This window comes from Miniopterus natalensis, chromosome 9, assembly GCF_054644295.1.
Source record: "Miniopterus natalensis isolate mMinNat1 chromosome 9, mMinNat1.hap1, whole genome shotgun sequence".
Classification (NCBI taxonomy): Eukaryota; Metazoa; Chordata; class Mammalia; order Chiroptera; family Miniopteridae; genus Miniopterus; species Miniopterus natalensis.
In genome coordinates this window covers 20,457,051-20,482,682 of record NC_142089.1, presented here as the reverse complement: position 1 = coordinate 20,482,682, position 25,632 = coordinate 20,457,051, and the positions used below count along the sequence as shown (strand labels likewise).

The window sequence follows — 25,632 nt, the reverse complement described above, 5'->3', positions numbered from 1 at the left end:
TAGTATGAGAGCTGGCATACAGGGGGCTTCCTCAGCCGGGGCCCTGGGACAGGAGGAACTCCACTAAGCCAGGGCCCGGCACCTTGTGGACATGGCTGAGTGTGCATGAAATGAATGAAGGGAGTCACAGCCTGGCTTCCTGAGACGAGAGCCTAAGGTTGGGGCCAATGTTCCAGCAGGGGCTCTTGGTAAGAAGCCCGTGGCAGGCCCTGGGGTGGCGGTGAGTTAGGGCAAGAGGTTTCCCGGGCTCCTGGCCTCTTCCTCACTGTCTCTCTTTTGTCCTCAGGCCTCGCCTCTGCTGGGACCTTTAGAGGGCCCTCCAACCTGAAAGGTAAGCTAGATTTGGGGGCATCCAGCCAGGAACCTCCCAGGCTGGATGAGGCCATTGCTGGCTGCTGTCTAACCTTGTTCCCTCCTGCTGCAGCGGAAGCCCCTCCCAGCCCCAGGATGTCCAACAGGCAGCCCCTCTTACAGGTGACCTCAGCTCCCTGGGGCCTGGGCTTTAAAATCTCGGCCCAACTCGGAAGCAGCTTTTTCTCATTTGAGCATTTGTGAACTATTTCTCCCTGACTCCTTGGCGAGGGCCTGTGTTTGCTTGGCCTGCCCGGGTGCAGTGGCCTGGCTGTGCTCCTGCCAGGCCCCCTCCCTGCCAGCCCCTCCTGCCGCCACCGCCGCTGCCGCCACCGCGTGGGGAAGCCACGAAGGCCCAGGAATTTTGGCAGGCGTGGGGAGGCAGCGGGCGGCGGGTGGCGCTCCGGAAAAGGCTGCAAATGTGAACCAGAAGGCGAGGGATTGGCAGCAAGGAGGCCCTGCCTGGCCTGGCCTGGGGCCTGGGGGTGGCTGGGTCTGGGGGGACCCTTCAGTGTCCAGTCCCGGTCAGAAACTCAGTGCCTCTGCTGGGAAGCGAGAGTGATGGCACCAGCTGAGACCTGAGCCCCAGGTGGGGAAGGGCCAGTCCCCTGGCCACTTCCTGAGGATACGTTATTGTCCTGGGTCCTGCCCAGTGCTGGGCCTCTTCTGGGTCATCTGCCTCCAACTGGTTATTCCTACCTCCCCAGTCACTTAGTCACCCCAAGATGCTCCTGCCCAGGAGAGTAGTGGGGTGTCTCGTCTGTCTCAGAGATGGGCAGAGGCTGGGGGCCTAGGTAGTGGACCTAATTGCCTGTGGGGAGGGAGGTTCAGCCCTAGCCCCCTCCAGCCCAGAGCTGAGGACTCTGGAAGAGCCACAAAGAAAAAGGGTTCCTATGAGCAGCCACCCTAGAGGCGTGGTTGGAAGTGGGAGATGGGTGGTCAGAGGTCTGAAGCCAGAGCACCTGGGCTGCAGACTGTATTGAGCACCTACTGTATGCCAAGCCCCAGTCAGGGAAGAGGTGGAGCTATAGGGAGAGGTCCCTAGGAGGAGGAGGTTCTACCTGAGGGAAGCAGGGAAGGCTGCTTGGAGGAGGAGGCATTTGAGCTGGGTCTTAAATGAGGAATAAAATGTTTGCCTGGATGAGAGAGACAGAAAGGGCAATCAAGGCAGAGGAGAACATGCAGGAGAAGGCAGGCAGGCAGGTACAAAGAAACACTGCGAAGTTTGGAGCGTCTGGATATAAGGACTCTGGGGCTCAGGGGTGCAGCAGGCTCCTCTCACCCCTAAATGTGGGTGTTTTCCCCAAGGGCGAGTCCATGGCCCTCATCCAGGTGCAGGAACCCTGTCAGCGAAGCCCTATTTTTATCTCCAGCTTAAGTCTCTCTCCAGTTCCTGACCCATAGGTTCCCTGCCTCCTGTATACCCACCCCAGAAACACCCCAAGCCCCCAGCCCCCAGCTTCTTTGCCCTGCTGTTTGCTCTGCTCTCAGTTTGGAATGTCCCACCATTACCTGTTCCTCAGCGCCTTTTGAACTCTGACCTGTCCTTCATGCCTTCTTCTAATGAGACTTCCCAAATCAAGGTCCCCTGGGCTCTGGGAGCCTCACCTGCAAAGGTGAAGATGTTGGGACTCATGGTGGAATGGAAGCCCAGTGGGGTAGGTGCTCCTGTCTTGCCACCTGCCTGGATGATGAGGCGGCCCGAGGCAGCCCTGCCCCAGCCTGCCACCCCCTTCCCACCCAGCTCCTGGATTCCAGGCAGCTCTTTGGCTTTGGAGCAGTCCTCACACCTGCACATTTCAAATTTGAGGGGGTCAGAGTCTCCTATTGATCCCATAAGACAGTGAACTCAGCTCATGGACACTGGACCCACAGATCCCCATGCAGACCTCGTGGGGCTGCCCAGGGATTGTCCAGGGAGGTCAGACAGAGACTGAAAGTAGCATAGCATCAGGATGTAAATGCTGGTCTTTCTGAGGGTCCCATCAGCTAGAGGTTTATAGAGCCTGCAACTCAGACAGGGATCTAGGTCCAAGGGTGTAGGAAAGGACAGGGAAAGACAAGCAGGGTCACAGAGGTGGGCAGACAAATGGAATGGTACACAGATAGGATAGACATGCCTGAGATCACAGGCTGGTAAGGATCTGGATTTAGTGACACAGACATGAAGGAAGGGACACAGATGGGCGTGGCACCTACCCACATACACAAAACTCTTAGACAGTGGGTACCCCCGCCCCTGTCGTGATCTCAGGGCTTTGTGGGGCTCACCATCAGTCTCTTTCTACCCTTTTTACCCGCCTCCCATCTTAATTGATTCACATCCTATTGAGTTTAAAGTATGCCTCCTCCTCCAGGAAGCCACATGAGAATAACATGGAATTTATTTTGTTGGTACCAGGCAGCATCAGATGTGCAGTTGGCTCCTGTGCAAGGACACCCAGGAAAGGCAGTGAGCAGGGCCCGAGTTGGCTGGAAGGAGGGTGGCCTTTTCTAATCGTGCGGAGGCATCAGATAGGCTAGAGGGATTCCTTACTGCCCTGTAAGTAGGAAGGGTCAGAAGTGATCCCCAGATTTCTGGCCTGGGCCCCTGGGAGCAGGGGAGAAGCACGTGATGGGGAGAAGGTAATGACAACAGTTTGGGTGGAGGCCTCTGAGGGCCAGCGGGGCGAACGTGCCCAGCTCATTGAGCACAAGAGTCTGGGTTCGGGAGCCGTAGCTGAGACAGATGAGGGAGTCCTTGGTGGTGGGATTGGTGAGAGCTGGAAAGTGCAGGAGGAACATCCAGATAGAGGAGAGGAGACCCAAGCCAACGCCTGGTTCTGCGGCGGGCAGAGAGGAATCCAAGGAGGAACCTTTCCAGGAAGGGAGCAAATTTGGTGCTGGAGAGAGGAAGGTCAGAAAGGTCAGAGGGTGGGGAGTGAGCTGTGAGTGGGGGGTGAGGGGTACAGGCAGCTTTGTTGTTAACCCTCACCAGAGGATATTTTTTTCCATTGATTTTTTTTTTTTTAGAGAGAGTGAGGGAGGAAGGGGTGGGGAGAGAAACATCAAGGTGCCCCCTACCGGGCCTGGGACGAACCTGCAACGAACCTGCAACTCAGGTACATGCCCTTGACCGGGAATCAAACTTGAGACCCTTCAGTCCACGGGCCGACGCTCTAACCACTGAGCAAAACCAGCCAGAGCGGTAAAGACAGTTCTTTCAAGAAGCTTGGCTGAGAAAGGCTAGAGAGAGATGAGGGTGGCTGGGGGTTGGGGGTTGGGGTCAGAGTTCGGCTTGTGTGGACGTGGGATGGAGAGGCTGGAGACTGGGTAAGTGTGGGAGGCATCCACAGAGAGTGAGAGGCCCCTGAGGAAGAGGTGTGGAGGTGTCTGTGCCTTGAGTGGGAGATGGGATTCCCTTCATCTGAGACGCGGGAAAGGAGGGTAGGAAAAGGCTCTCCAGTTTCTACAAGCTGGGAGAGAGGTGGGGAAATTAGGGGCTCAGGGACCCTGGAGAAGTCTGGAGCTGCCCGGTTGGGCAGTTGGGGGAGGGGATCATGCCCATTGGGTAAGGAGGGCAATATCTCTGTTCTTCTCCAAGGTCCTTAACTCCATTCTAGTCCTGAGCAGGCTAAGTGACCCAGGTCAGTTTCATCTCAGGAGTAGTTTGAGAAAAGGCCTAGAAGGCCAGAAAATTGACTTTAGGGAACTTTCACAAGGTCCTGGCCTTTGGCAGCGAGTCACCTGAGTTTTGTGAGGGTTGGAGGAGATGTTGCTTTACAGTAGGAGGAACTGAGGTAGACTGAAGATAGAACTAACTTCCTGGCCATCAGGGTAGCAGGACAGGGTAGCACACCTGGGGGTGCTGACGATTCAGATCATCTCAGTTACTCCTTTCACAGATGAGGTTAATTCACTAGCCCAAGCTCGCCCCGCTGGTGAGTAGCTGTGCTGGAATGGGAGTCCAGGGGCTACCGGGACCTATGAGGACCCCAGGGGCCCCCAGGCTGGACCCCTGAAAGGGAGAGACTGAGCAAGAAATGCTCAGCTCACCTGTGGAGGTGGCAGAGACAGTGCTGGAGAGAGAGACAGAGAGAGAAATGAGTCAGGGCCAGAGACACAGGGAAAGAGCAGAGAGGGCGGCTGGGAGAGTGGGGAGACAGGAGGCACCAGGGGAGCAAGCGAGGCAGCGGATCCCGCAGAAATGTCTCCACAACAGGAAGCGTCTCATAACATACCTGTGGTTTGGCCAGGCCCTGGGGCTGCCTGAGCACTCCCACTGCTCCCTCAGCTGCAGCCGCCTGCCCGTCTGGGGTACCGGGCTTGGAGCTGAAGGACCTGCGCAGGACTGTGGTCCATCCACTCACCCAGGAGGGGGGCTGCCAGGGCCACACCAGCCACATGCCTGCACTGCCCACTGGGAGCCCCCTCCCTCCGGCCCCCTTTATTATCTGGACCTCTGATAGCTGCTCTGTGAAAAGGGGTGGGGAGTGTGCAGGCCTTGAAATTCCATAGGGTCACCCGGGCCCCCTCTGCTGGTCACCCCTGGGACAGGACCCTTTGAGAGAGGAGACTGGAGGGGAGGGGTCGCAGTTAGCTGATGCCCCTTCCCCTCCTGCAACTGTGTGTGGGGGTGCTCTGCATTCGTGCCAGTTCTGCTGGGGCCCATTCCTCCCCACCCCTTGGTCTGAAAGACCCCAGAGCACTACCCGCTCCCAGCCAGCCTCCTTGGCCGCCCCGGGAGGAGGCCCAGGCTGCCACAAAACGCTGACTTGGACAAAATGCTGTTTTATGGGGATTTGTTGAAAAGGGGGGAAATCCCCGTTAAGGACTTGCAGCTGTCCAAACACCGTGTCCACCCTGCCGCCGCCACCGCTCAATCCCCTGAATCAGCGTCTCCTTGTGCACCCCACCTCGTGCGCCTGCCGGCCCAGCCCCTCCCCAACTGCCCTGGCTCCTGCTTTCCTTCCTGAGAGGTTACCAGAGAAGGTGTCAGCTTGCCCAAGGCCACACAGCAGACCCGGGCTTGAGCCTCAAGGCCGTCCCCGATTCCTCCCGGGAAGAACGGGGAGCCAGGGAATGAACCTTGCTTCCTTTGCACCTCCGTTCCTGGGCAGGCTTCGATTGAGGCCAGGAGAATGTCCCCACCTTTTCCCCTCTGGCCTGGGGTGAGGGAAAAGGGTGGGTGTGACATGTATCTGCTCGAAGTCTGAGTTATTGGTGTGATCTTTAAATTTGACGGTGCATTGAGCTCATCAAACATTTATTGAGCATCGCTGTTTGCCAGCCAAGCCTGTTTGCTGGGCACGGAGTCCGGAGTATGTGGCTGGTAGAGAGAGTAGAGGAGCCAAAGAGAGAAATAGGAGCTGAGATGGGGACCCACAGGCATCAGTGGAGTCCAGGAGGCATCCAGTAGGTCTCCCAATATCCAGGAATAAGTAAGAGGTAGGCGGCGGGTGGAGACGCAGTGGAGGGGACTGACCCGGCAGAGGAGCCTGGGGGTGGGGTGGGGAGGGGTGACCGTGAGAAGGCTGGGGGCTCAGAGGCGCCCGGGCACCCTGGCTCTGATGTGGCTGGGTTGGGGGCAGTCTCTCCCCCTGGAGGCTGTGTTGTACCATTCATTCCAGGGCATCGTTTCTCTTTGCAGCCCCTGGAACAGGCTCGGCACCCCTTCTCTCGGCCATGTACTCGCTCCCATCCCCGCCCCCCCCGGACTGGCACATGCCAGCCTTCCCTCTAAGAGCTGGAGTAACCTTCCCCCCCAGACCCCCAGGCGGCTGGAAGCCACGCGAGAGCCTCCTTCCCCGTTTGTTCCTCTCTCAGTCTGCCCACCCCCGTGGCAGGATGTCGCAGTGGTTAAGAGCTCAGGTTCCTTACAGCCCCCTGTTCAAATCTGGCTCCCAGTCCAGACGGCACTGGGCTTCTCCAAGCCTCGAGCTCCTCATCTACAGAAAGAGGAATCGCAACAGCTCCTCCCTCCTGGGGACTTGGTGGGAGTAAATCACAGTGAACATTAAGTACCTGGGCGGGGGCGGGACAGGAGGACCCAGGGCTCAGTGGGAGCTGTCGTTTCCCCTCCCGAAGAAGCACCTGCAGCAGAACCCTCGCACTCAGTGCTGGAGGTGCTGGGATGGGCCAAGTTCAGGGAGCCACAGGGGGTGGGGGTGGGGGCAGGGATGCTCCCTGGGGGGGGTGAGGGGAGCCCAGAGCAGAAATCTGAGGGGAAATGGGACTTTCCTTGGGTGTGCAAAATGCAGTCTAGTTCCCCATTCAAATATTGATGGGTGCCTGCTGTGAGGCAGACACAGTATCTAGTCACCACAGTAGTCCTTGAAGCAGGTTGTTAGCCCCGTTTTTAAAAAAATAACATTTTTATTGGGATAGGATTCACGTATTATATAATTGGCCCATTTAATGTGTACAATTCAGTGGTTTTTAAAAATACATTTACAGAGCTGTGCAGCCATCACCACGATCAAGTCTGGAACATTTTCATCACCCCTAATAGAAACCGTTGCCATTAGTAGTCACTCCCCATATCTCCCTACCCCCACCCAAGGCAGCCACTAATCTACTTTTTATCTCTGTAGATTTACCTATTTTGGACACTTCGTATAAATTAAATCATATAATACGATTTTGTGACTGGTCTCCACTTAGCATAATGCTTTATTTCTAGATTCATCTGTATTGTAGCATGTTATCAGTACTCCATTCCTTTTCATTGCTGCATAATAGTCCATTGTATGGCTATACCACCCTTTATCCATTCAGGAGTTGAGGCACATCTGTGTTATTTCTACTTTATGGCTGCTATGAATAATGCTGCTGTGAACATTCAGGCACACCATTTTGTGTGGACACCTTTTACAGATAAGGAAACAGGTTCACAGAGTGGAAAACTCTTGCCTAAGCCTCCCCTGGCTGGTGAGTGGAAGACTCAGGCTGGCTGTCCCAATCTAGAGCCTGTGTTTCTCCCCACCCAGGAGCTGAGCTAAATGCTGTGAAAGAGCTAGGTTGTGACAAAAAGGAGTGAGGGGTTAACTTTACAGAGGAAGGGGCGACAGCTTCCCGGTGCCTTGGAGGATGAGTAGGAGAGGGAAAGAGCATTGCAGGTGGAGAAATGGCAGGTGCAGAGGCCTAGAGATGTGAAGATGCTGGTGTCTGGGAGCCTTAAGGAGCTCTGTGCTATTGGGGCAGAGGTCTGGGGGAGGGGAGAAGCAGAGAAAGGCCTGGTAGGTGACAGGGTTGAGGCACAGGCACAGATTAGATTTAAAAGGCCTTTGTATCCTACTGTCTTCATGGAAACCAAGCCATAGTTACACATTTTTAATTAAGTATATATTAGTGAGAGTAGATTTATTTCAAAACTATTTCTAGCCAGCGAGTTATATTTTTCATGTGCTTCGTTGAAAGACAGTGCCACATCACATCGTTCCATAAAATATGGTCATTTTCACTTCAGTTGTAACAAAGGAAAACAGATGTTTCCTGGATGGTTTCTGAGTTTCTCCCTTAAAGGACATCTGTACATTGTTTGCATGTGTCTCTGTAGTAGGGATGAAACTGATATGTGTGTTGCTACCTATTTAAGAACAAGTCCATCTCATGTTGACATGGGGCCACGATTTACCACTCTTCTGCCCAGTGGATTGAGTCAGTGGCAGAGGGTGGTTCCATGTTCCAGCTGTAGATCCTTGATAGCTTCACTAGGATGTGGCTTTATCCAGGTCCTTCCAGCCTTTATGTTTTGGATTTTTAAAAGGGTGCAGTTGATGTGGTAGTCAATTTCTTTTGCACACAGGAAGCTTTATAAAGTGTTATTCATAAATTCCCAATTTTGAGAAGCTGTTCTGCATATGAGAAGAATACTGTTGAAATGAAACATTATTTTCCCAGAAACTAACTAAAGCTTTGTATATTGATCAAGGTGATTCTGAAAGTTAAAATTTTAAATGTTAGGTTATTGTTAATTGTTCTATATTACGTATCCAATAGGAAATCATGGTTTATCAATAAAAATAAAAATTCCCATCTTGGAAAAAAAAAAGTCTTGAATGCCATGCTAAGCACATGGTCTTGACCCTGAAGGCAGTGGGGAGCCCCAGATGGGCACCGACATCATGTGGAGCAAGACAGATCTAAGGCAAATCCCAGTTCTGCTTCCAAGAGACCTTTGCTTTAGTTTTGCTATCTGGCAAATGCAGATGACAAGAATAATACCTTGTTTAAAGTGTTGGGGGGATTGAGTTCCAATCTCTGGAGAGCTCATCCCAGTGCCTGGCAGAGCACCAGCCCAGCAAATAGTAGTGGGCACTATCATTATCAAAGGGTGTTGAGCGACGGCTATCAAGGTCAGATCTGTGCCCTGGAAGGGTGTCTGGCTGCAGAGTGACTGGTCTGGGGGAGGCTGTTGTCCGGGGGAGGGGGCCTGAGGCAGCCGTGGGGTTGGAGAACCGTGGGCAGGCTTAAGGGAGGTTCAGGGGATAACTTGCGCAGATTCGCAGACTTTGGGAATTGCCTGTGAATAGTATCTAAATTCTGATCGCTCTGTGAATCCCTGGGCCTGGTGCCAAACCACCCAGGGGCTGGCTTGATGGCCCGTCTCGGTTCCCCCTGCAGCACGCTCGCGGACGCCATGCGGGGGGCTCTGACGCCCCTGTCTGTGCCACCACCTCTGCTGCTGCTGCTGCTGGTGCTGGGGTGCGGGCCGCGGGCAGCCACCTGCGGCGGGGCCGGCGGGGCGGCGGGCTACGCGCCGGTGAAGTACGTGCAGCCGATGCACAAAGGACCCGTGGGGCCGCCCTTCCGCGAGGGCAAGGGCCAGTACCTGGGTGAGCACCTCCCCGCCCCCCACGCCTCGGACGGCGCCTGACCCCAGCTCCCTGCCTCCCAGCCCCGATCTCAGGCACCTACCCCGCTCCCGCCCGGGGTCCCAGCCCCTCAGTCTTCACCAAAGGTCCCATCTCCGCGTTCTTCCAGATGCTGGTCCAGGGCCTCCCAGCCCCAGAGCGCCGGGAAAAGGCTGGCTGGCAGCGGGGTCTTTAGTGGGGTAGAGGGTTGGGAAGGTCTGTAGGGAAGTTGGGGGGGGGGGAGGCGGTGCCTGCTCCGACCGGCTCTACCGAGGGCTGCTGGCGCCACCTGGAGGCCACTCCGCTCTAGGGCATGCAAGAACGAGAGGCTCCCCAAGCTCTTGGGGATGACTCAGCCTGGGTGGGTTGGATGCTAGGAGCCCTAGGTGAGGACACCCTGAAGCCCCCAAGATTGCCACTGGACACCCCCGCAACTCCATCTTCTGTCAGAGCAGGGAAGGGGAGAGCAGGGCGTGGTCTTCACGAACAGATACAGAGCCTGGTCTTCTCCCAGTGCACCCCATGCTGGTGTGGGGGAGTGGGTAGATGGGTCCTCTGACCAGGCCCCTGACTGACCCTTCTCTCTCTCTTTCTCTCAGAAATGCCTCTACCGCTGCTGCCGATGGATCTGAAAGGAGAGCCCGGCCCCCCTGGGAAACCTGGGCCTCGGGGGCCCCCTGGCCCTCCTGGCTTCCCAGGAAAACCAGGCACTGGAAAGCCAGGGCTTCATGGGCAGCCTGGCCCTGCTGGTCCCCCTGGCTTCTCCCGGATGGGCAAGGCTGGTCCCCCAGGGCTCCCGGGCAAGGTTGGACCACCAGGGCAGCCAGGGCTTCGGGGGGAGCCAGGGATACGAGGGGACCAGGGCCTCCGGGGTCCCCCAGGGCCCCCTGGCCTCCCTGGGCCTTCAGGCATTGCTGTCCCTGGGAAACCAGGCCCCCAAGGTGTTCCAGGGCCACCAGGCTTTGGGGGGGAGCCAGGGCCCCAGGGAGAGCCTGGGCCCCCAGGTGATCGAGGCCTCAAGGGGGATAATGGGGTGGGCCAGCCAGGGCTGCCCGGAGCCCCAGGGCAGGGGGGTGCCCCTGGACCCCCTGGCCTCCCTGGTCCAGCTGGTTTGGGCAAACCAGGTTTAGATGGGCTTCCTGGGGCCCCTGGAGATAAGGGTGAGTCTGGCCCTCCCGGGGTACCAGGACCCAGGGGGGAGCCAGGGGCATTGGGCCCAAAAGGGCCCCCTGGGATGGATGGTGTGGGGATTCCAGGCTCAGCAGGGGTGCCAGGGCCACAGGGCCCAGCAGGGGCCAAAGGGGAACCAGGGGTCCGGGGCCCCCCTGGTCTGATAGGACCCACTGGCTATGGGATGCCAGGACTGCCAGGCCCCAAGGGGGACAAGGGCCCAGCTGGGGTCCCAGGGCTCTTGGGGGACAGGGGCGAGCCAGGTGAGGATGGAGAGCCGGGGGAGCAGGGCCCACAGGGCCTTGGGGGCCCCCCTGGACTTCCAGGGTCTGCAGGGCTCCCTGGAAGACGTGGGCCCCCTGGGCCTAAAGGAGAGGTAGGTCCTGGAGGACCCCCAGGATTGCCTGGCATTCGGGGTGACCAGGGGCCTAATGGCCTGGCTGGGAAACCTGGGCTCCCAGGAGAGAGGGGGCTTCCAGGGGCCCATGGACCCCCTGGACCAACTGGGCCCAAGGGCGAACAAGGTTTCACAGGTCGCCCTGGGGGTCCAGGGGTGGCAGGAGCCCTGGGACAGAAGGGTGACTTGGGGCTCCCTGGTCAGCCTGGCCTGAGGGGCCCCTCAGGAATCCCAGGACTCCAAGGTCCAGCTGGTCCTATCGGGCCACAAGGTCTTCCAGGCCTAAAGGGTGAACCAGGCCTGCCAGGGCCCCCTGGAGAGGGGAAAGTGGGGGAACCTGGTATGGCTGGGCCTACAGGGCCCCCTGGGGTCCCCGGTTCCCCAGGACTCACAGGCCCTCCGGGGCCTCCGGGGCCTCCTGGCCCCCCTGGCGCCCCTGGGGCCTTTGATGAGACTGGCATCGCCGGCCTGCACCTGCCGAATGGTGGCGTTGAGGGTGCCGTGCTGGGCAAGGGCGGCAAGCCGCAATTTGGGCTGGGCGAGCTGTCGGCCCACACCACGCCTGCCTTCACCGCTGTGCTCACCTCACCCTTTCCTGCCTCGGGCATGCCTGTTAAATTTGACCGGACTCTCTACAACGGCCACAGTGGCTACAACCCAGCTACTGGCATCTTCACCTGCCCTGTGGGCGGGGTCTACTACTTTGCTTACCACGTGCATGTCAAGGGCACCAATGTGTGGGTGGCCCTGTACAAAAACAACGTGCCAGCCACCTACACCTACGACGAGTACAAGAAAGGCTACCTGGATCAGGCGTCTGGCGGGGCTGTGCTCCAGCTGCGGCCCAACGACCAGGTCTGGGTGCAGATGCCCTCGGACCAGGCCAATGGCCTCTACTCCACTGAGTACATCCACTCCTCCTTTTCAGGGTTCTTGCTCTGCCCCACATAACCAGCAGGGCCCTGCTGCCCTGGCCTCCTCCTCTTTAGTGGTAGAGAGAACTCAGTTACAAAGAACCTGCATTTAAAGAAAAAACCAAAGGCTGAACAGAGGTCGCCATGGCCTTGGCCTTGGCCTTGGCCCGAGGAGACTGACTTGGTTTCTCCCTCCATGCAGGCTGAGGCTATTTCTGGAAGAGGCTGGCCTGAGTTCCTCCTCTCCCCCAAGTGTCTGCAGTGTCGGGCTTGTGGCCCCATTCCTGGCCTGCAGGCAGCAGGCCCCTGCCCCCTGTGAGTCCTGGGCTCTGCTGGGTGGTGAAATACGCTGCTTCTCTGTGAGTCAGAGCTGAGAGGGGACTGAGCTCCCCCAACCATCCCCTTGGGGGGACATATTCCCAAGCCCTGCCCTTCCTGCTGGCCCCCCAGATGGTACCTGCTCAAGGAATGGGGCATAGCCTCCCTCAATTCTTGGCTGGGGCTCTTCCAGCTCCCCTAGGACCTCCAGCATATGATGGTGGGTCCCCTGAACAGTTTGTTTCCCTCCAGGGGAAAGGGAGAGGAGGGGGCCATGTGGACACCATGCCAGGACTGCAATCCCAGGGGCGATGCTGTGGCGTGAGGCATGTATAGGTGTGTGGCCCCTTCTGCAGGCTCCTGGGAAGGGCCATCCCCCTTTCATGGCCCCTGCTGCAGCCATGGGGAATGGTGGTTTGTGAGGGGTGGGGGCATGGGGCTGGGGCAGGATGACAGGTCTGCACATGCATTTCTATCTCCTAGGCTGCCCCCACCAGCTCTGGCTCTGTTCAGCAAGAGGGCAGCTGCCCAGGCCCCTAGGGAGGGGCACAGGCAGGCACTAGGCAGGGTCAGCTGTCAGCGAGCAGGAGTATTCCTCCTTTCACGTCTTGGGAAAAGGGCTGATTTTCACATACAAAATTGTAAGGGATCCTTGCCACCCCCAACCCAAGTGACCCCACAGCATAGCCTCCTGTTTAGTCCTCAGAACAAGGTGCACACAAGCTCGGGGATGAAGGCACCGCCTGCTTTTCCTTAATAAGAACCACATGTATGTGTGCGTCTACTAAAGGGGTTAATCTGGGGGGGCTTCCTCTCCTCCCACCTCTGGTTCCAATTTCCTGTTCTAAGCAGGATTAGGGCCCAGGAGGCTGAGGCTCTGGGAAAAAGGGTGCCAACAAGGCCCCTTTGGAATGAGTTGGCTCTGGATGTTTCTGCCATTTTCCCCAATCAGAGCTCCTCTGCAGGAAACAGGCAGGATCCCCCTCCCTCCCTTCAGCCCCTAGTTCAAGCTGAGTGGATAAAGCTGAGATTAGTGCTGGGGGCAGGGGTGGTGTATGCTCTTGCTCATGCAAGGATAGCCACTCTCCAGCGGCTTGGGGCCTCTCCTTCAGCCCTCCCCAATCCAGCCCACCTCCCTGGACCAAGTGTGAGCCTGGGTCAGTGTGCTCTACTTCAGGCCCCACCGGGCCATCTGTGTTGAAAATGGAGGGTGGCTGCTGACTTCTGACTCACCGAGCTGAGGTTCCCATGGGCCCCTCACCAATCCTCCGCCCCACCAACTTCTCCCGACAAAGGGAACCATTTGACTGCTCATGCTAACTTTCAAAAGGAAAAATGAAAATCCAAATCTGCCCAAATAATATTTTAAGAACAGGTTTTTGCTGGGGTTCATGGTGGATTTCTCATTCCCCGACAACCAAGAGAGCTGTCTCGAACCACACCTGGTGGGCCCTTTGCTCAGCCTCCTTCTGGGTCAAAGCCACCACTGGCTTGTGGGGGAGGGGTTTGATGAGCGGACACTTATCAGCTGCCAGTGGGAACCCAGGGCTCTAAGGAGGAGCCAAAAAGGCTGTTTCACTAAACTGAGTTTCTGCTAAAAGTCACTCCTAAACCTTTGAGGGGTGGTTGGTGCTTCGAAATGTTATGTTCCAGGTGCTGTCTACTTAACTGACTAGCTTTGATAAATGATGTCAGGTTTTAACAATGAAAAGTACATTACCTTGTGCATTTTTATATTCTGATTCATTTTTTTTTAAGATTAAGGTTTAAATGTTTTCCATTAGTAATTTCATTTCTAACCTGGTAGAAGAAGCTTAGTTCTCTACGTACCTATTACGTGCCCTGTGTCACAGATTTGGAAAAAATGCACTTGGGAATCAAAGAAAATGGGACTTCTTTTTGAAAAGAAAAACGGTATTGACTGTATTGGCACAGCCTCAATAAAATCTGTTGTGTACAACAGCAGTGCTGAGATTGGCATTGACACAGAGGGGCCTCAGGCCTGGATTTCATGAGGCATCCAGGGAGCTTGATGGGGCTCCTGCTCTGTGCCCCCAGGAGCTGCCCAGCATGGGGTCTATCACTACATCCATGCTTCTAGGCTCTGCACCAAGTAAATGCCAAGAAGCATTTTAAGAAACCAAAGTAAGCAGTGTCTGGAGCTGGGGGAGATGGATCAAACTTCCCTGGAACATTCCTGCAAGCTCTCAGGGGTAGTGGAGCATGACAGCTGGCTCAGGATCCCAAGGGCCAAGTTTCAACATCTGATACAAATTATGAATGAAATAATGAATCTTTGCTCTTGTGGGCGGGGCTAGTGCCAGGCCCAATGCTTGTAAGAGGGCGGGTGGACCTGTCCTGGGCAGAAAACACCTGCTCCACAGCTTGTCATATTTGGCAGCTAGGGATCTGTCCCTAGCTGTGGGGATAGGGATGGCATATCCAAGACCAATCCATGCCCTGCAAAATCCTGTGGTTTGCCCTAGCCTGGCATAACACTATCTTGGCTGAGAACAGACCTACCCAGCAGTCCTGAAATGTCAGGCTAACTGCAGAGGGCATGCTTCTCCCACCTGGGGCTGGAAGGATGCTTAAAGAATGTCCCTGATGTTTGATGGCGGTGTCTCAATTTTCCTTTTTTGGAAATGGATCATGTGCAGAACTTCCTAACAGGCTGATGCCTTTGACTAGGGCCCAAGATGCAAAATCAGGGACAGCTTTCAGTCCACCCAGAGCACCCAGGATGATGCACCTTCCCCACCCAAAGGTTGGCAGTCTGGTGATAGAAGGTGCCCTCTGCTTCCTCCTACTGGTTCCAGTTTTTGGCATGATTAGGCCTGGGCACTACCTAGGGAGAACCTATGAAGTCAGACTCTGAGCGCAAGAAAATCTGGCTTGTTCCCTGCCCCCTGCCTGGGTCACTCTGAGTGATCAACAGAAGGCACCAATCATGCCTACTCTGCCCTTCCTGGTTGAACACAGCCGGCTGAAAGAACTGGAGGGATTTGCCTCAACAACCCAGCAACTCATGGCCTGGGATCCAAGCTCCTAGGACAGTGCAGCCCAGAGGGGCACTAGGTACAAAAGGTCAAGGGGGAAGAATCCACTCAGGGCAGAAGAGAAACAGAGGAAACCATGGTGGGGTTTACCAAAAACTGTTTATTGCTCTGTGGCTTCCGCTGGAAGCTGTTAACAAGCCCATGACAGCCCAGGGCCAGGTGTATATGGAGGTCAGTTAGATTCAAGTGCCCGTCTCCTTGATTCATAGAAACCTGCTGCTTTCTGGCAAACTGGCTAAATCTCAACGAGGACAAATGAGGCTACTGCAGATCACTTCCACTTCCCCAATTCCATGTCCTAGATAATAAAGGAAAATGCCACAAGTACCCCTCCAATGGAACCTGCCCTGGTTTCTTATGTCTAACCGAGGAGCCAGGGGTGTCCGAGGCTCTGCAGCCAGAAACCCAGCACCAGGGAGGCACCAGTCCCTCATTCACTGTTCCAGTGATTTCCCCTAGAGACCCCAGCCCCAGCACTGCACTCTGCTCACACTGCAGGAAGAATGAGGTGGGGAGCAAAGCCCCAGGAAGCTCAGGGTTTCCAACCTGAGCTGTAGTTGGTCCTGCTGGACATGGCGGAGCCCCAGCAGCTGGGGCCCTCACAGACTCTTCTGGAAGACCCGGTGCAGGCTCTGGGCCAGGATGTCTGTCTCCTCATAGCCCTCACAGCTTTGCTGCCAGCTTTCTGGCACCTGTTCCATCCCATAGTAGGCGCCAGCGATGGCCCCAGCCATGGTGGCAATGGTGTCTGTGTCCCCACCAAGTGAGATGGAATAGATGAGAGTCCTTTGGAGGCTATTGAAGGAAGAGGGGATCTCGGGGTCGGGCTCCATGCAGCGCAGGAAGCAGTAGATGGCAGTGGGCACAGACTCAAAGGCAGCAATGCCATTCCCTGTGGGCACACCATATTATGGGAACTTGACACCCCCTGCTCCCCACATGTCCCAAGGCTTCCTGCCACTTGCCACAAGTCAACACTCTCAGCTTCAAGTTGGGCTCTGACTAAGATCAGAGGCTCTATAGTGAGATGACCTGGGTTAAAATCCTGACTCTCCCACCTACTGGCTGGGTGACTGGGAAAGTTCCCTAATGACAGAGATTCCTATATCTTGGGTTTGACTCCTCATGCACAGTGAATCAGGTTAGGAACTCTCACAGGGCTCGCGTGAGGGTGAAATGAAACCAAACAGATAAAGCATTCTGCACAGCACCCAGAACACAGTAAAAGGGCTACATAAATTAACAATGGTGGTCAACAGCAGCTGTGAGAACTGGTGGTCAGCTGCCATTTCTGGGAATATTTATCCGTGAGGCTGAAGATGCTGCAGCCCCAGAGCAAGAAGTCGCTACACTCACTCAAAACCTGCCAAAGTACCCCACAGAGCTGGCTCTGCTGTCACAGCAGCCTGGGGCAAAAATGTGGAGGCAAGTGTGACTCCTTGCTCCCTTCCCCCCGAGCCCAAGCCTGACCCTGAAGGATGACAGGTGTGGGGGGGCAACCCACCTAGCTCAGACACCACCTCCTCTCTGGTCACCGCATCCTGCTCTAGAAGCTCTCCAATCTTCTTCAGTCGGCCCGAGTATGGATGATCCTCCATGCCCAACCTGCAGGCCGGGGGCAAGATTGCAGGGAGGCTGGAGCCAGGCAGGGGAAGGGTTGTGTGGGAGGGCGAGGTGGGATGTGGTCAGGGTGACACCTAGGCCCAGGTGTCCTAACAAGAAGTGGGAGAGGGCTGGGCATGAGCTGCGCCTTTGGTTCTCTGGGAACCTGAGGCAAGGCAAAGGTACTCTCCCACTCCTCCCTAGGGTCTGTAGTTAAAGAATGAAGGTCTCAGCTTGTGGCAATGCCAGAGGACCCTACCCCACATGCATGCACACCCACAAACTCACCTCCAGCCACCTCCACCCCACATACTCACTCCCTGGCATCCGAGAGGGACTGGGAATCACTCTCCAGCTCTTCCATGTGGCCCAGGAGCTGCTCGAGGAAGTGCTCACTGGACGACTCTCCCTGCAAAGCCAGGTACACAGCCAGGGCCTGCAGGATGGCACCGTTGTAACCCAGGGAGGAGGCGTGTGTCAGCTGGGCTGAGAGCCGGGCAAACTAGAGCAAAGGCAGTGAAGGCTAAGACCTGCTGTCACAGAACCCAGAGAAGAAGGGGGAGGGAGGGGACAGCCCAGAAGCCAGCCTGCCCAGGCTACCTTCTGCACATCCTGGATGCTGTTATAGGCCAGGGAGATGCCAGCCACCCGCATGGCACCCCCGTTGCCATAAGAGCCTTTCCCGTTGAACTGGGCCCGAGCAGGCTCATAGACGTCGCGGCACTTGGGGCTCAGGAGCTTCTTGAAGACAGTGATTACTCCAGCACCATAACCCCTGTCAGGGTCTTTTTTGTACTCCTGAGCAAATCTAGGGGAGGGAAGGGAGACAGGATGAAAGTTTCAAAGATGCCTGTCAGGGCTGGAAGAGAAGAAATCTGGCTGGATTGGGAAATGAGGAAGTCCTGAGGACCTAGGGAGCCGGTAAAAGCCGTGCTAGTTTCTAGCTTGTGAAGCTTCAGTGGCCCTAGAAACAGTTTCCTGCTGAGGGTAGGGGTCCCAGCATGCACGACATCACTGCTCTGGTCAAGGGTGCAATAACTGTGCCCACTTGGTTGCCTCATGCCAGGACCATTCCCCTCACCTGTGAGCCATGTCCACCTCGTCGAAAGCCTCCTTGGACAGCAGGGACTGCACCAGGGCCCTGGTCATGGCTGTGTCATCTGTGTAGTACAAAGCTTCTACAGGGACAGGGTGGGGGGGGGCAGGGGAGAGGAGTTGCAGGGGATAGAAGCTTTGGCCTCCCACTTGTGCCTTTTATGTACCACTTTTAGAATGCTTCAGTCAGCCTCTCACTCCCATCCAATTTCCTAGGTTCCAGGCCTTGGGATTTTCAGCAATTCTTTGTTCCGAGTCAGTGACCATGTCTTGCTGACTTCTGAAGGAAAACCTTCCACCCCTTCTGGCTGCCATTACTGCAGCATTAGTTGTTTTTTGTTGTTTTAATTATTAATTAGAATTTTTTTAATTGATTTGAGAAAGAGGAAGGGAGGGAGGGAGAGAGAGACATTGATTTTGTTGTTCCACTCATTTATGTATTCACTGGTTGATTCTTGTATGTGCCCTGACTGGGGATCAAGCCTGAGCCCCTGGACTCGGCTCGCTTGAAGCCAGACCTACCTCTAGACTTTACAGTTATGTCAGCTGATATGTTCTTTTTGCTTAGACCATTCTGAGTTGGGTTTTTGCCACTTGCACCCAAAGGGTCCTAAAACAACTCTCAACCTAAAACGTTTTCCCCTCATCTAAACATCAAACCAAAGTGAAATTAAAAGTGGTCACTACAAGCCTGGGTGGTGTGGCTCGGCAGTTGAGCATCGATTGACCTAGGATCCAGATCACGATTCGATTCCCGGTCAGTGCACATGCCCGGGTTGGGGGCTTTATCTCCGGTAGAGAGCATGCAGAAGGCAGCCGGTCAATGATTCTGTCATCATTGATGTTTCTATCTCTCTCTCCCTCTCCCTAAAATCAATAGATATATTTTTAAAAATTTAAAAACAAAAACGGTTCCTACAAGGCAACAAATCGATGTGTCTCTCTCAAGATGTTTCTCTCTCTCTCCCCCTTAATGGAAAAAATATCCCCAGGTGAGCATCTTGTCTTCACCTCATCTCTCCTTCCCATCACACCAAACCATACTCTCTTTTCTCATTTTTCATTTCCTCCTAAACCCACTGGAATCTAACTTCCAGGCTTCAACATTCTACTGAAAATGCTTTCCTAAATCCAGACTTCCCTCTCCTTAACCTCTCTGTAGCATACCAGGGAACAGCATCTTCACCTGGAAATGTTCCTGGGTTTTGTGGACAGCCATGGCCCCTGCTGCTGCTCGTGTCCAACTGTTTCCTTCTCTAGCTCCTTTCCCTCCTCCAGGGTTCAGCCCCTTTCCCTTATTCTACTACAGGCTCTCCAAGAATCATCATCCACTGCTTGACCTCAGACGTGATACTGAGCTGAGATCTGGGAGAGGAGTCGTTTGCACACGGGGAGGAAGGAGCGGGGGGAGGGGGGCTTTACGGGCAAGGGGGAGCACAGGCACAGACCAGGGCTGGAGGAAGCACGATGTAAGAGGAGCCAAAGCGCAGGAAGAAAGTACGGGGCGCTGTAAAATGAAACTGGCGACGGAGGGAGGGCCGGCCTGGTAGGGCCGGCTAAAGAACTTAGCTCTACCCTAAATTCTTTGGCAATGGGAAATCACTGCAAAGTTTCATGCCCAGGAGACCGCGATCACATCTGTTTTAAGAGCACTCCCTGCCGCGTGGAGAATGGACTGGGGGCGCACTGATCTGAGAGAACTGGGTTAAGACGGGCAAAATCGGTAGGGTGCATATGCGGGACCGGCGCGATTTAGGAGAATGACGCCCAGGTTTCCGGCTGGCACGGCTGGGAGGGTGGTGTTGCCACGCCCGAGCTGGGAAATGTTCGGAGCCAGACGTGTGAAGACGGAGCTCGGATTCAGCCACGCTCAGCCCCAAGTGCCCGCCGGGGCCGTCCAGACCCCAGACCCGGCCCCAGCCGCCCTACGGCGCCTCCTCTCCCCGCACACGCCTCCCCCGGCCGCGCTCCCACGCCGCCCCGAGGCCCTCGCGGGAGCCCCGTTCGCTCGCGCGCCCGGCCACGCCCACCTGTCCGCGCGCTCCCGGGCGAGCCGGGGTCCGGCTCCAGGCTCTGGACGTGACGCAGAACTGACGTCAGGTTGACGGTGTTGTGCGCCTCGTAGATGGCGCCCACGCAGTCCCCGAGCAGCGCGCCAGCCAGGCAGCCTCGAAAGCGCGACAGGGAGCGGGCAGCCCCAGCCCCTCCGCAGCTCGACGCCGTCATCGCCACCGCTGCCGCCATCCGCACTGACCCGCCACCACTTCCGGTGCGGTCGGCACGCGCCCCACCTCGTTGCTCCCCCGTACACCCGCGCCCCAGCCCCACAGCGCCGCCTCGCGCCCCGGCGCAGTTCGCGACCCACAGCGCCACCCAGCGGCCCGGAGGCGCAGCTCCGCGTGCCTGGGACCTGGGCGGGTCCCGCAACGCTGTTTGGACGCCACCAGGCCTCTGCTTTTAGCTCCGGTTCTCCCCGCCTGTAGCCGAAGTCACACCGGGTGAGACGGCCACGAAAGGGTCCCGGAGGGGACTATCGGGCCGCAGCAGCCCTACCCTCGGGTCACTGCCTTCCGGGTCCTGCCTTTATGAAGCCCCACTCTGCCCCGGCACCCCAGCCCTCCCACAGCAGCCCCAGTTCTTGGTCCCCACTCAGGTCTGGGCCCGCATCCCCAAACCCTCCCACTCTGATCCTAGCCTTCCCTAGGCATCAAGAGGGCAGGCAAGGGTCCAGCTGGGGCCGAGCTGGTTAGAAATCGTGCCCCTAGAGGCCAGGGGTTGCTGGCCTAGCCCGGCGAGGGGCTTCCTAAAGAGGGAGAAGGGATCGGATTTGAACATGGAGCTTGGGGGATGGATGGTGGTCATCATTTTTGCTTCCCCATTCACAGGAAGGCCCAGAGCCTTCTCACTCTCTGCTGGCTACATGCAGGGGTAGCAGAAAACCTTCTAGACTGAAAAACCCGACATTTATTATTCATCCTCTCCACCCCCCTTCCTCTTCTATTTCCCACCTAACCTTCCTCTCCCTCCTCAGGCCCCTAGGCTAGGCCAGCTGCAGCTGGCAGCTTTTGAGTGGACTCAGGGTACGGTTTGTGGTGCGGGAGAAGGTGTCCACCTCAGGCACAAACTTCTCAGCTGGCACAGTCAGCTTCCGACGAGTGTCCATGCACTTGGTGTCCAACAGCATGGAGTTGGCCTTGCAGGCGATGTCAGCCTGCAGCCGGGCCAGATGCTTGTAGAGGGCATCCAGAGCATCCCTAGGGAGGAGGCATTAACCACTCACCACCCCTGCATGAGGCTGGGAGCCAGCAGGCAGCAAGAGGCCCCACGGCTGGGAGGTGTCTCCGTGCCCCTTCTGCCCACTCCCCAAACCTACTGTGCTTGTGCCAATTTCTGCTTCAGGGCAGCGATGGTTGCCTCTAACTGGTGAACCTCATCAGTGAGGCCATACTGTGCCTGGAGGCAGAGGTGAGGGTTGGGGGTCCCAGGTCAGCCATACTGTCCCACGGGCCTGGGTGCTGCCTTATGTCAGCACCCCCGCTCCACCAGGAATATGTGCTGGGGAGTGAGTGATCCTGAGGAAACGTTAACGGGGGGCAGTGCCCCACAGGGGTACCCTCACACCTGGTCCCTGCAGAGCTCCACATTGGGCCGGTGGGTCCTGGACTCTAGCCGGGTATGGCATAGCTTCAGGTTCAGTAACTTTCTGCGCAGATCTTCTTCCAGGTGCCGGATGTCCTCCTGCAGATCCGTGATCTCCTGCAAAGTCTGCAGGGGACAGAGTGACCGGTCTCCACTGGTTGAACCCACCATGGCGCACCCAGGGCTTGCTGGAGGGCCATCGGGCTCCTCTTTGCACAACAGGAAGTGCAAGCCCCAGGGGACTAAAGGGAGAAGGCTCACATTCTTCTCTTGCCACTTGAGCTCACTGTACACTTTCTCCAGCTCCCGCAGCCGCTTCCTGAAGGCAAATTCTGTTGCAACCCTCTGGGCTTCAAGTTCATTGTTGGTCTGAAGGACAAAAAGTAGGCCAAGCAAGACAGGGTATAAGCTCCTGACCATCTAAGGATGTCACTCAGGTGAAGGGCCGGGATGCCACAGGCCAACAGGGAACAAAAGATTAAGGCTTGAGCGCACACTTGGGCCATCTGTTAGCCATGGAGAAACAGGGTCAGGGGAAAGGTCAGTCACCTCAGCGATAGTGAGGGCGATGGCCTCCCTCAGCTCCGTGGCTTCTTTCATTTCAGCCTCTGCCTGGTTCTTGCTGAACCGACTAAAGTCATCCCACTGTTGAAGTGTGGACGAGCTGCAGGTGGCAGGAAATACTGGGGTCACAGAGTGTGGCCACTGTGGGGGTGGGGGAGGGGAGACTGACTGAAACACTTCTTACTTATCCGGGACACGTGTGGGATTAATCTTCAGAGAGATGTTTGGGGACTTGAGGTTGAGAGAGAGGCAAACTCTGTCAATGTCCAATGCCTCCATTTTGCCCCGATGATCAGAGTTGAGCTGCTGTCGGACTTCCTGCAGGAGGCTGGGGAAGGAACAGACTAGCTCAGGATCCATTCCTCCAAGGCTGCAGGGCTTAGCCCCTATTGTACGGCAGGGCCACCAAGGGACGGGGGGGCTGGAGTGACAATGGAGCTGCCAGTGCAGCTGAGACGAAGACCAGCATAGTTGGATAAGCTTCTCACAGACAAAATTATGGCACTCATGCGCTTACACACAACCACGGGGGCACACATATTAGTTACACTCACAGAGGCTCACACACACTCACAATAGGGTACTCAGTCAGGGATGGTGGCAAATGGGCTTCGTTTCCCATGCTTCCAATCAATTGACAATGGCTCCCTAGAGCAGTCATCTGAGACGATGTCTAAGCAGTGGAAGAAGTGCTACCATCAGTTAGTGGTTTCTGCCATGGGCACAGCAGGGACAGAAGGCAGCCTGTACAAACCCACAGTACAAATATTCTACGTTTAAGACATACGCCTTCAAGTGCAGGTGAGCGTGAGAATGACATGTCTCTCCCTTACCAGAGCTTCTCGAAGCTCTGGCTAATCTTCTGTTGCAGGGCCTTCTTGGTGGCATCAATGACCTCCACCTCTTTGTGCAGCTCTTCCTCCACAGGGTCCTTCACCACATCAATGTCACGACGACTGTCCCGCAGGGTCAGGCACTCAATTGCCACATCCAGAGGCAGGTTCTTGGCCTGCAGGTTTTGCTCTGCTGACTCCTTCATCTAGGAAAGAGAAGGCACAGGAGGCTGGTGGGCCATTCACTGGGAATGGCCCCACTTTGACAGAGGGGCCAGTGAGTGACTCAGATGGGCATGCCACCAAATACCCCAACAAGGATTCCTCGACCTCAAAGTGGGGAGGGAGGGGAGGTCCTTGCAGCAGGGTCTCCTGGCACCCTGCCCTAGCTCCCTGCCTGTGTCAGGGCATCGATCTCAGCATCTAAATCCGTCAGACACTTGTCCAGCATCTCCTTCCACCGGTTGACTGTGTCAATCCTCTCTGCCAGTCGAGTCCTATTGTCATGTTCATCCCAAATGGTCTGAAAGAGACAGAGCCAGATCAAGGGGGTGTTTGGGGTTAGGGACTATCCCTCTGCCCACCTGAGCTCCTGCTCTCAACCTGGTTGTTGCTCTCATTGCGGAGGACCCGGGCCTCCTGGCGGATCTGGTGTGATGCATCTCGTTGCAGCTCAGCATTGGTGGACAACAGGTAGTTGTTGGTGTGCCAGTCCTGCAACTGGAAGCGCTGACTGGGCTTGACGCTCAGCGTGGCCATGGTGCTGGGCCCCTAGGCCTGTTCCGAGATACCCACCTCTGCTGGAGAGGAAAAACGAGGCTGCGGGAGGCTGTTTAGGAGACCCTCTCCTAGATCAAAAGCTCCCCCCCAAGGGTCTGCTCCTGTCAATTTTGCTCCAAGTCCCTTGTTACAGGAAGCCTGCTTGGGAACAACTCTCCATTTGCTCAATTTTGTATGAAGCATTAACTAAGTTTCCTCCCACCCATCCATCCACCCACACAAACTCCTAAACCCTGCAGGAGCTGGGTGTGTGTGTGTGTGTGTGGTGCCAAGTGCTTAGTGGGGCTGGTGGGTGGAGTTTAGCAGGAAAAATAGCCCTTAATCCAGTTTCCACCCCAACTTCCAGCAACCAAGTCCTGTGGAGCTTTCTTTTCTTCCTCTGCCCCAGCTTTGGTCAGGGCCTGTGGCGGTTCTGAGGAACAGCCCTATTCTCCATCCATAGAGGCGGGGCTAGTTTTGCAGGGGACATGGGTTGACACAGGGGAGTTTTTTTGGGGGAGGGGGGCGCTGGCCCCCTCCCTATCTGGTCGTCACACTCCCTCCCTCCGCCCCTGTTGGAGTAGGAGCAGCTGGGGTCTATCTAGTTCCCAGGCGAACCCCACTACTCCCTTCCCCAGGATAATCGTTTTCGGTTTAAATTAATACCCCAGCGCTGGCTCAGAGAAAGAAGGAGGGAGAGGGAGGGAGCTCGGACCTGGGCGTGAGTCCCCCCACGCCCCAGCGCCCCAGCTCCCCTTGCTCCCCCTGCCTCTCACCTCCTTCCCAGCTCCGACTTCCTCCTGCTCTCTCCAGCTCCTCTGTTGCGCGCCCCGGTTGCTAGGCACCCCGCCCCTCAGCTCGCGGGTAACCCCCTCCGTCCTGTTTACCTTGGCAACCGGGGGGCCCAGAGGCGGCTGCAGGGTGCGCCGTTCATTTCATTTACAAGTTAAACGTTACAATTTTTTTAAATATATGATTTCAGAGAGACGAAGGGAGAGGGAGAGCGAGAGATAGAAACATCAATGACGAGAGAGTCATTGACCGGCTGCCTCCCGCACGCCCCCGACTGGGGATCGAGCCCGCAGCCCTGCCCGGGAATCGAACCGCGATCTCCCGGATCCTTGGTCATGCTCCACGGCTGAGCCACGCCGGGCCGGGCAAACATTTTAATTTTGATAAAACATACGCACATGGAAAAAAGGAACCTCCCGCTCAGGCGCGTTCCCCAGCGGGCGTCCTTCCAGGCGTGTGAACGTATTTGACATGATTCACACGCAGTCCTTTGGCCCGTCTGGTCCGTTTCCATCCATCCGCGGACGGCGGAGAGGCGTTTGGAGAGGGCGCGTCCCGGGAGAGGCCCCGGGACCATTAGCAGCGCCGCCCAAAGCCAACCATTTAAAAAACAGAAGGAAACAGAATTCGCCCGTGCCGGTGCCGTTCCCAGGCCTCGGGCATCGCTGACATTGCACATGCGTAGCTGTTGCCGGGGGTCGGCGTTATCTCCGCTTTCACAGGGTATCTGAAAAGGCCGGCGCAGCCGAGGGCAGGGGTGCGGTGCGGGCGCGGGTGCGCGCGGTCCCCGGGGCCGCCGCCTCCCCGTCGCGGCTCCGCACCGCCCCTAGCGGTGGCGCGGGGGATCGAGCGGGAGGCCGAGCTGCAGTTTCCAGCACCCCCCGAGCCTCTAGGGGAGCCGCGCAGAACGACCTGCGGAGGCGGCGCTATTACCTTGTTGGTTTTACAGGAGGGAGAAGTGAGGCGCAGAGAAGTGAGAAACTGGTCCAAGGTCACATGACTTAGTGGGAGCGCCTGGAGCCAAAGGCAGGGAGTCCGCCTCAGAGGCCAAGTTCAGGTTTGATGGATGAGGGAAAGGGAGGGGTCCAAGAAGAGCCCTCGGCTTTAAAGCCTCCGTGATTGCTGGGACCGTGTTAGTCTTCCGAAAGGGAGGAGAGGCAGGGAACCAAGGGCTTGGTAGGCAAGGGCTTGGCTTTTGAGAAGTTTGAGGTGCTTGTGGTAAATCCAGGTGCTGTCCAGAAATGCCAGTCTGGAGCTCTGCAGAAAGACTGAGGCTAGAACATTTTCCAAACCTCTTTGACCACA

The 25,632-nt window shown here is 56.5% G+C and overlaps 3 protein-coding genes across 5 annotated transcripts; 1 reads left to right on the top strand and 2 right to left on the bottom strand.

The window, feature by feature from the left end:
• Positions 1–210: 210 nt before the first annotated feature.
• On the top strand, positions 211–11,822 carry COL8A2 (collagen type VIII alpha 2 chain). Of its 2 annotated transcripts, XM_016218399.2 has the most exons (3): positions 211–331; positions 8,956–9,167; positions 9,785–11,822. In XM_016218399.2, the coding sequence occupies exons 2-3, from the start codon at positions 8,972–8,974 to the stop codon at positions 11,701–11,703; spliced, it is 2,115 nt and encodes a 704-aa protein (XP_016073885.2). In that variant the 5' UTR covers positions 211–331; positions 8,956–8,971; the 3' UTR covers positions 11,704–11,822. The 2 variants fall into 2 exon arrangements, with proteins under 2 accessions (XP_016073885.2, XP_016073876.2); XM_016218390.2 differs by lacking the exon at positions 211–331 and having other exon boundaries at positions 8,838–9,167.
• A 3,301-nt stretch (positions 11,823–15,123) lies between these two features.
• On the bottom strand, positions 15,124–19,984 carry ADPRS (ADP-ribosylserine hydrolase). Its single transcript, XM_016218384.2, has 6 exons — positions 19,771–19,984; positions 17,727–17,823; positions 17,246–17,453; positions 16,963–17,147; positions 16,548–16,648; positions 15,124–15,935 (listed from the first exon to the last, which is right to left on the bottom strand). The coding sequence occupies exons 1-6, from the start codon at positions 19,982–19,984 to the stop codon at positions 15,643–15,645; spliced, it is 1,098 nt and encodes a 365-aa protein (XP_016073870.2). The 3' UTR covers positions 15,124–15,642.
• A 787-nt stretch (positions 19,985–20,771) lies between these two features.
• Positions 20,772–23,535, bottom strand: TEKT2 (tektin 2). Of its 2 annotated transcripts, XM_016219858.2 has the most exons (9): positions 23,380–23,535; positions 23,174–23,299; positions 22,777–22,982; positions 22,128–22,271; positions 21,929–22,043; positions 21,641–21,748; positions 21,362–21,505; positions 21,114–21,193; positions 20,772–20,994 (listed from the first exon to the last, which is right to left on the bottom strand). In XM_016219858.2, the coding sequence occupies exons 1-9, from the start codon at positions 23,533–23,535 to the stop codon at positions 20,781–20,783; spliced, it is 1,293 nt and encodes a 430-aa protein (XP_016075344.2). In that variant the 3' UTR covers positions 20,772–20,780. The 2 variants fall into 2 exon arrangements, with proteins under 2 accessions (XP_016075344.2, XP_087676962.1); XM_087820836.1 differs by having other exon boundaries at positions 21,362–21,748.
• Between the last annotated feature and the right edge of the window lie 2,097 nt (positions 23,536–25,632).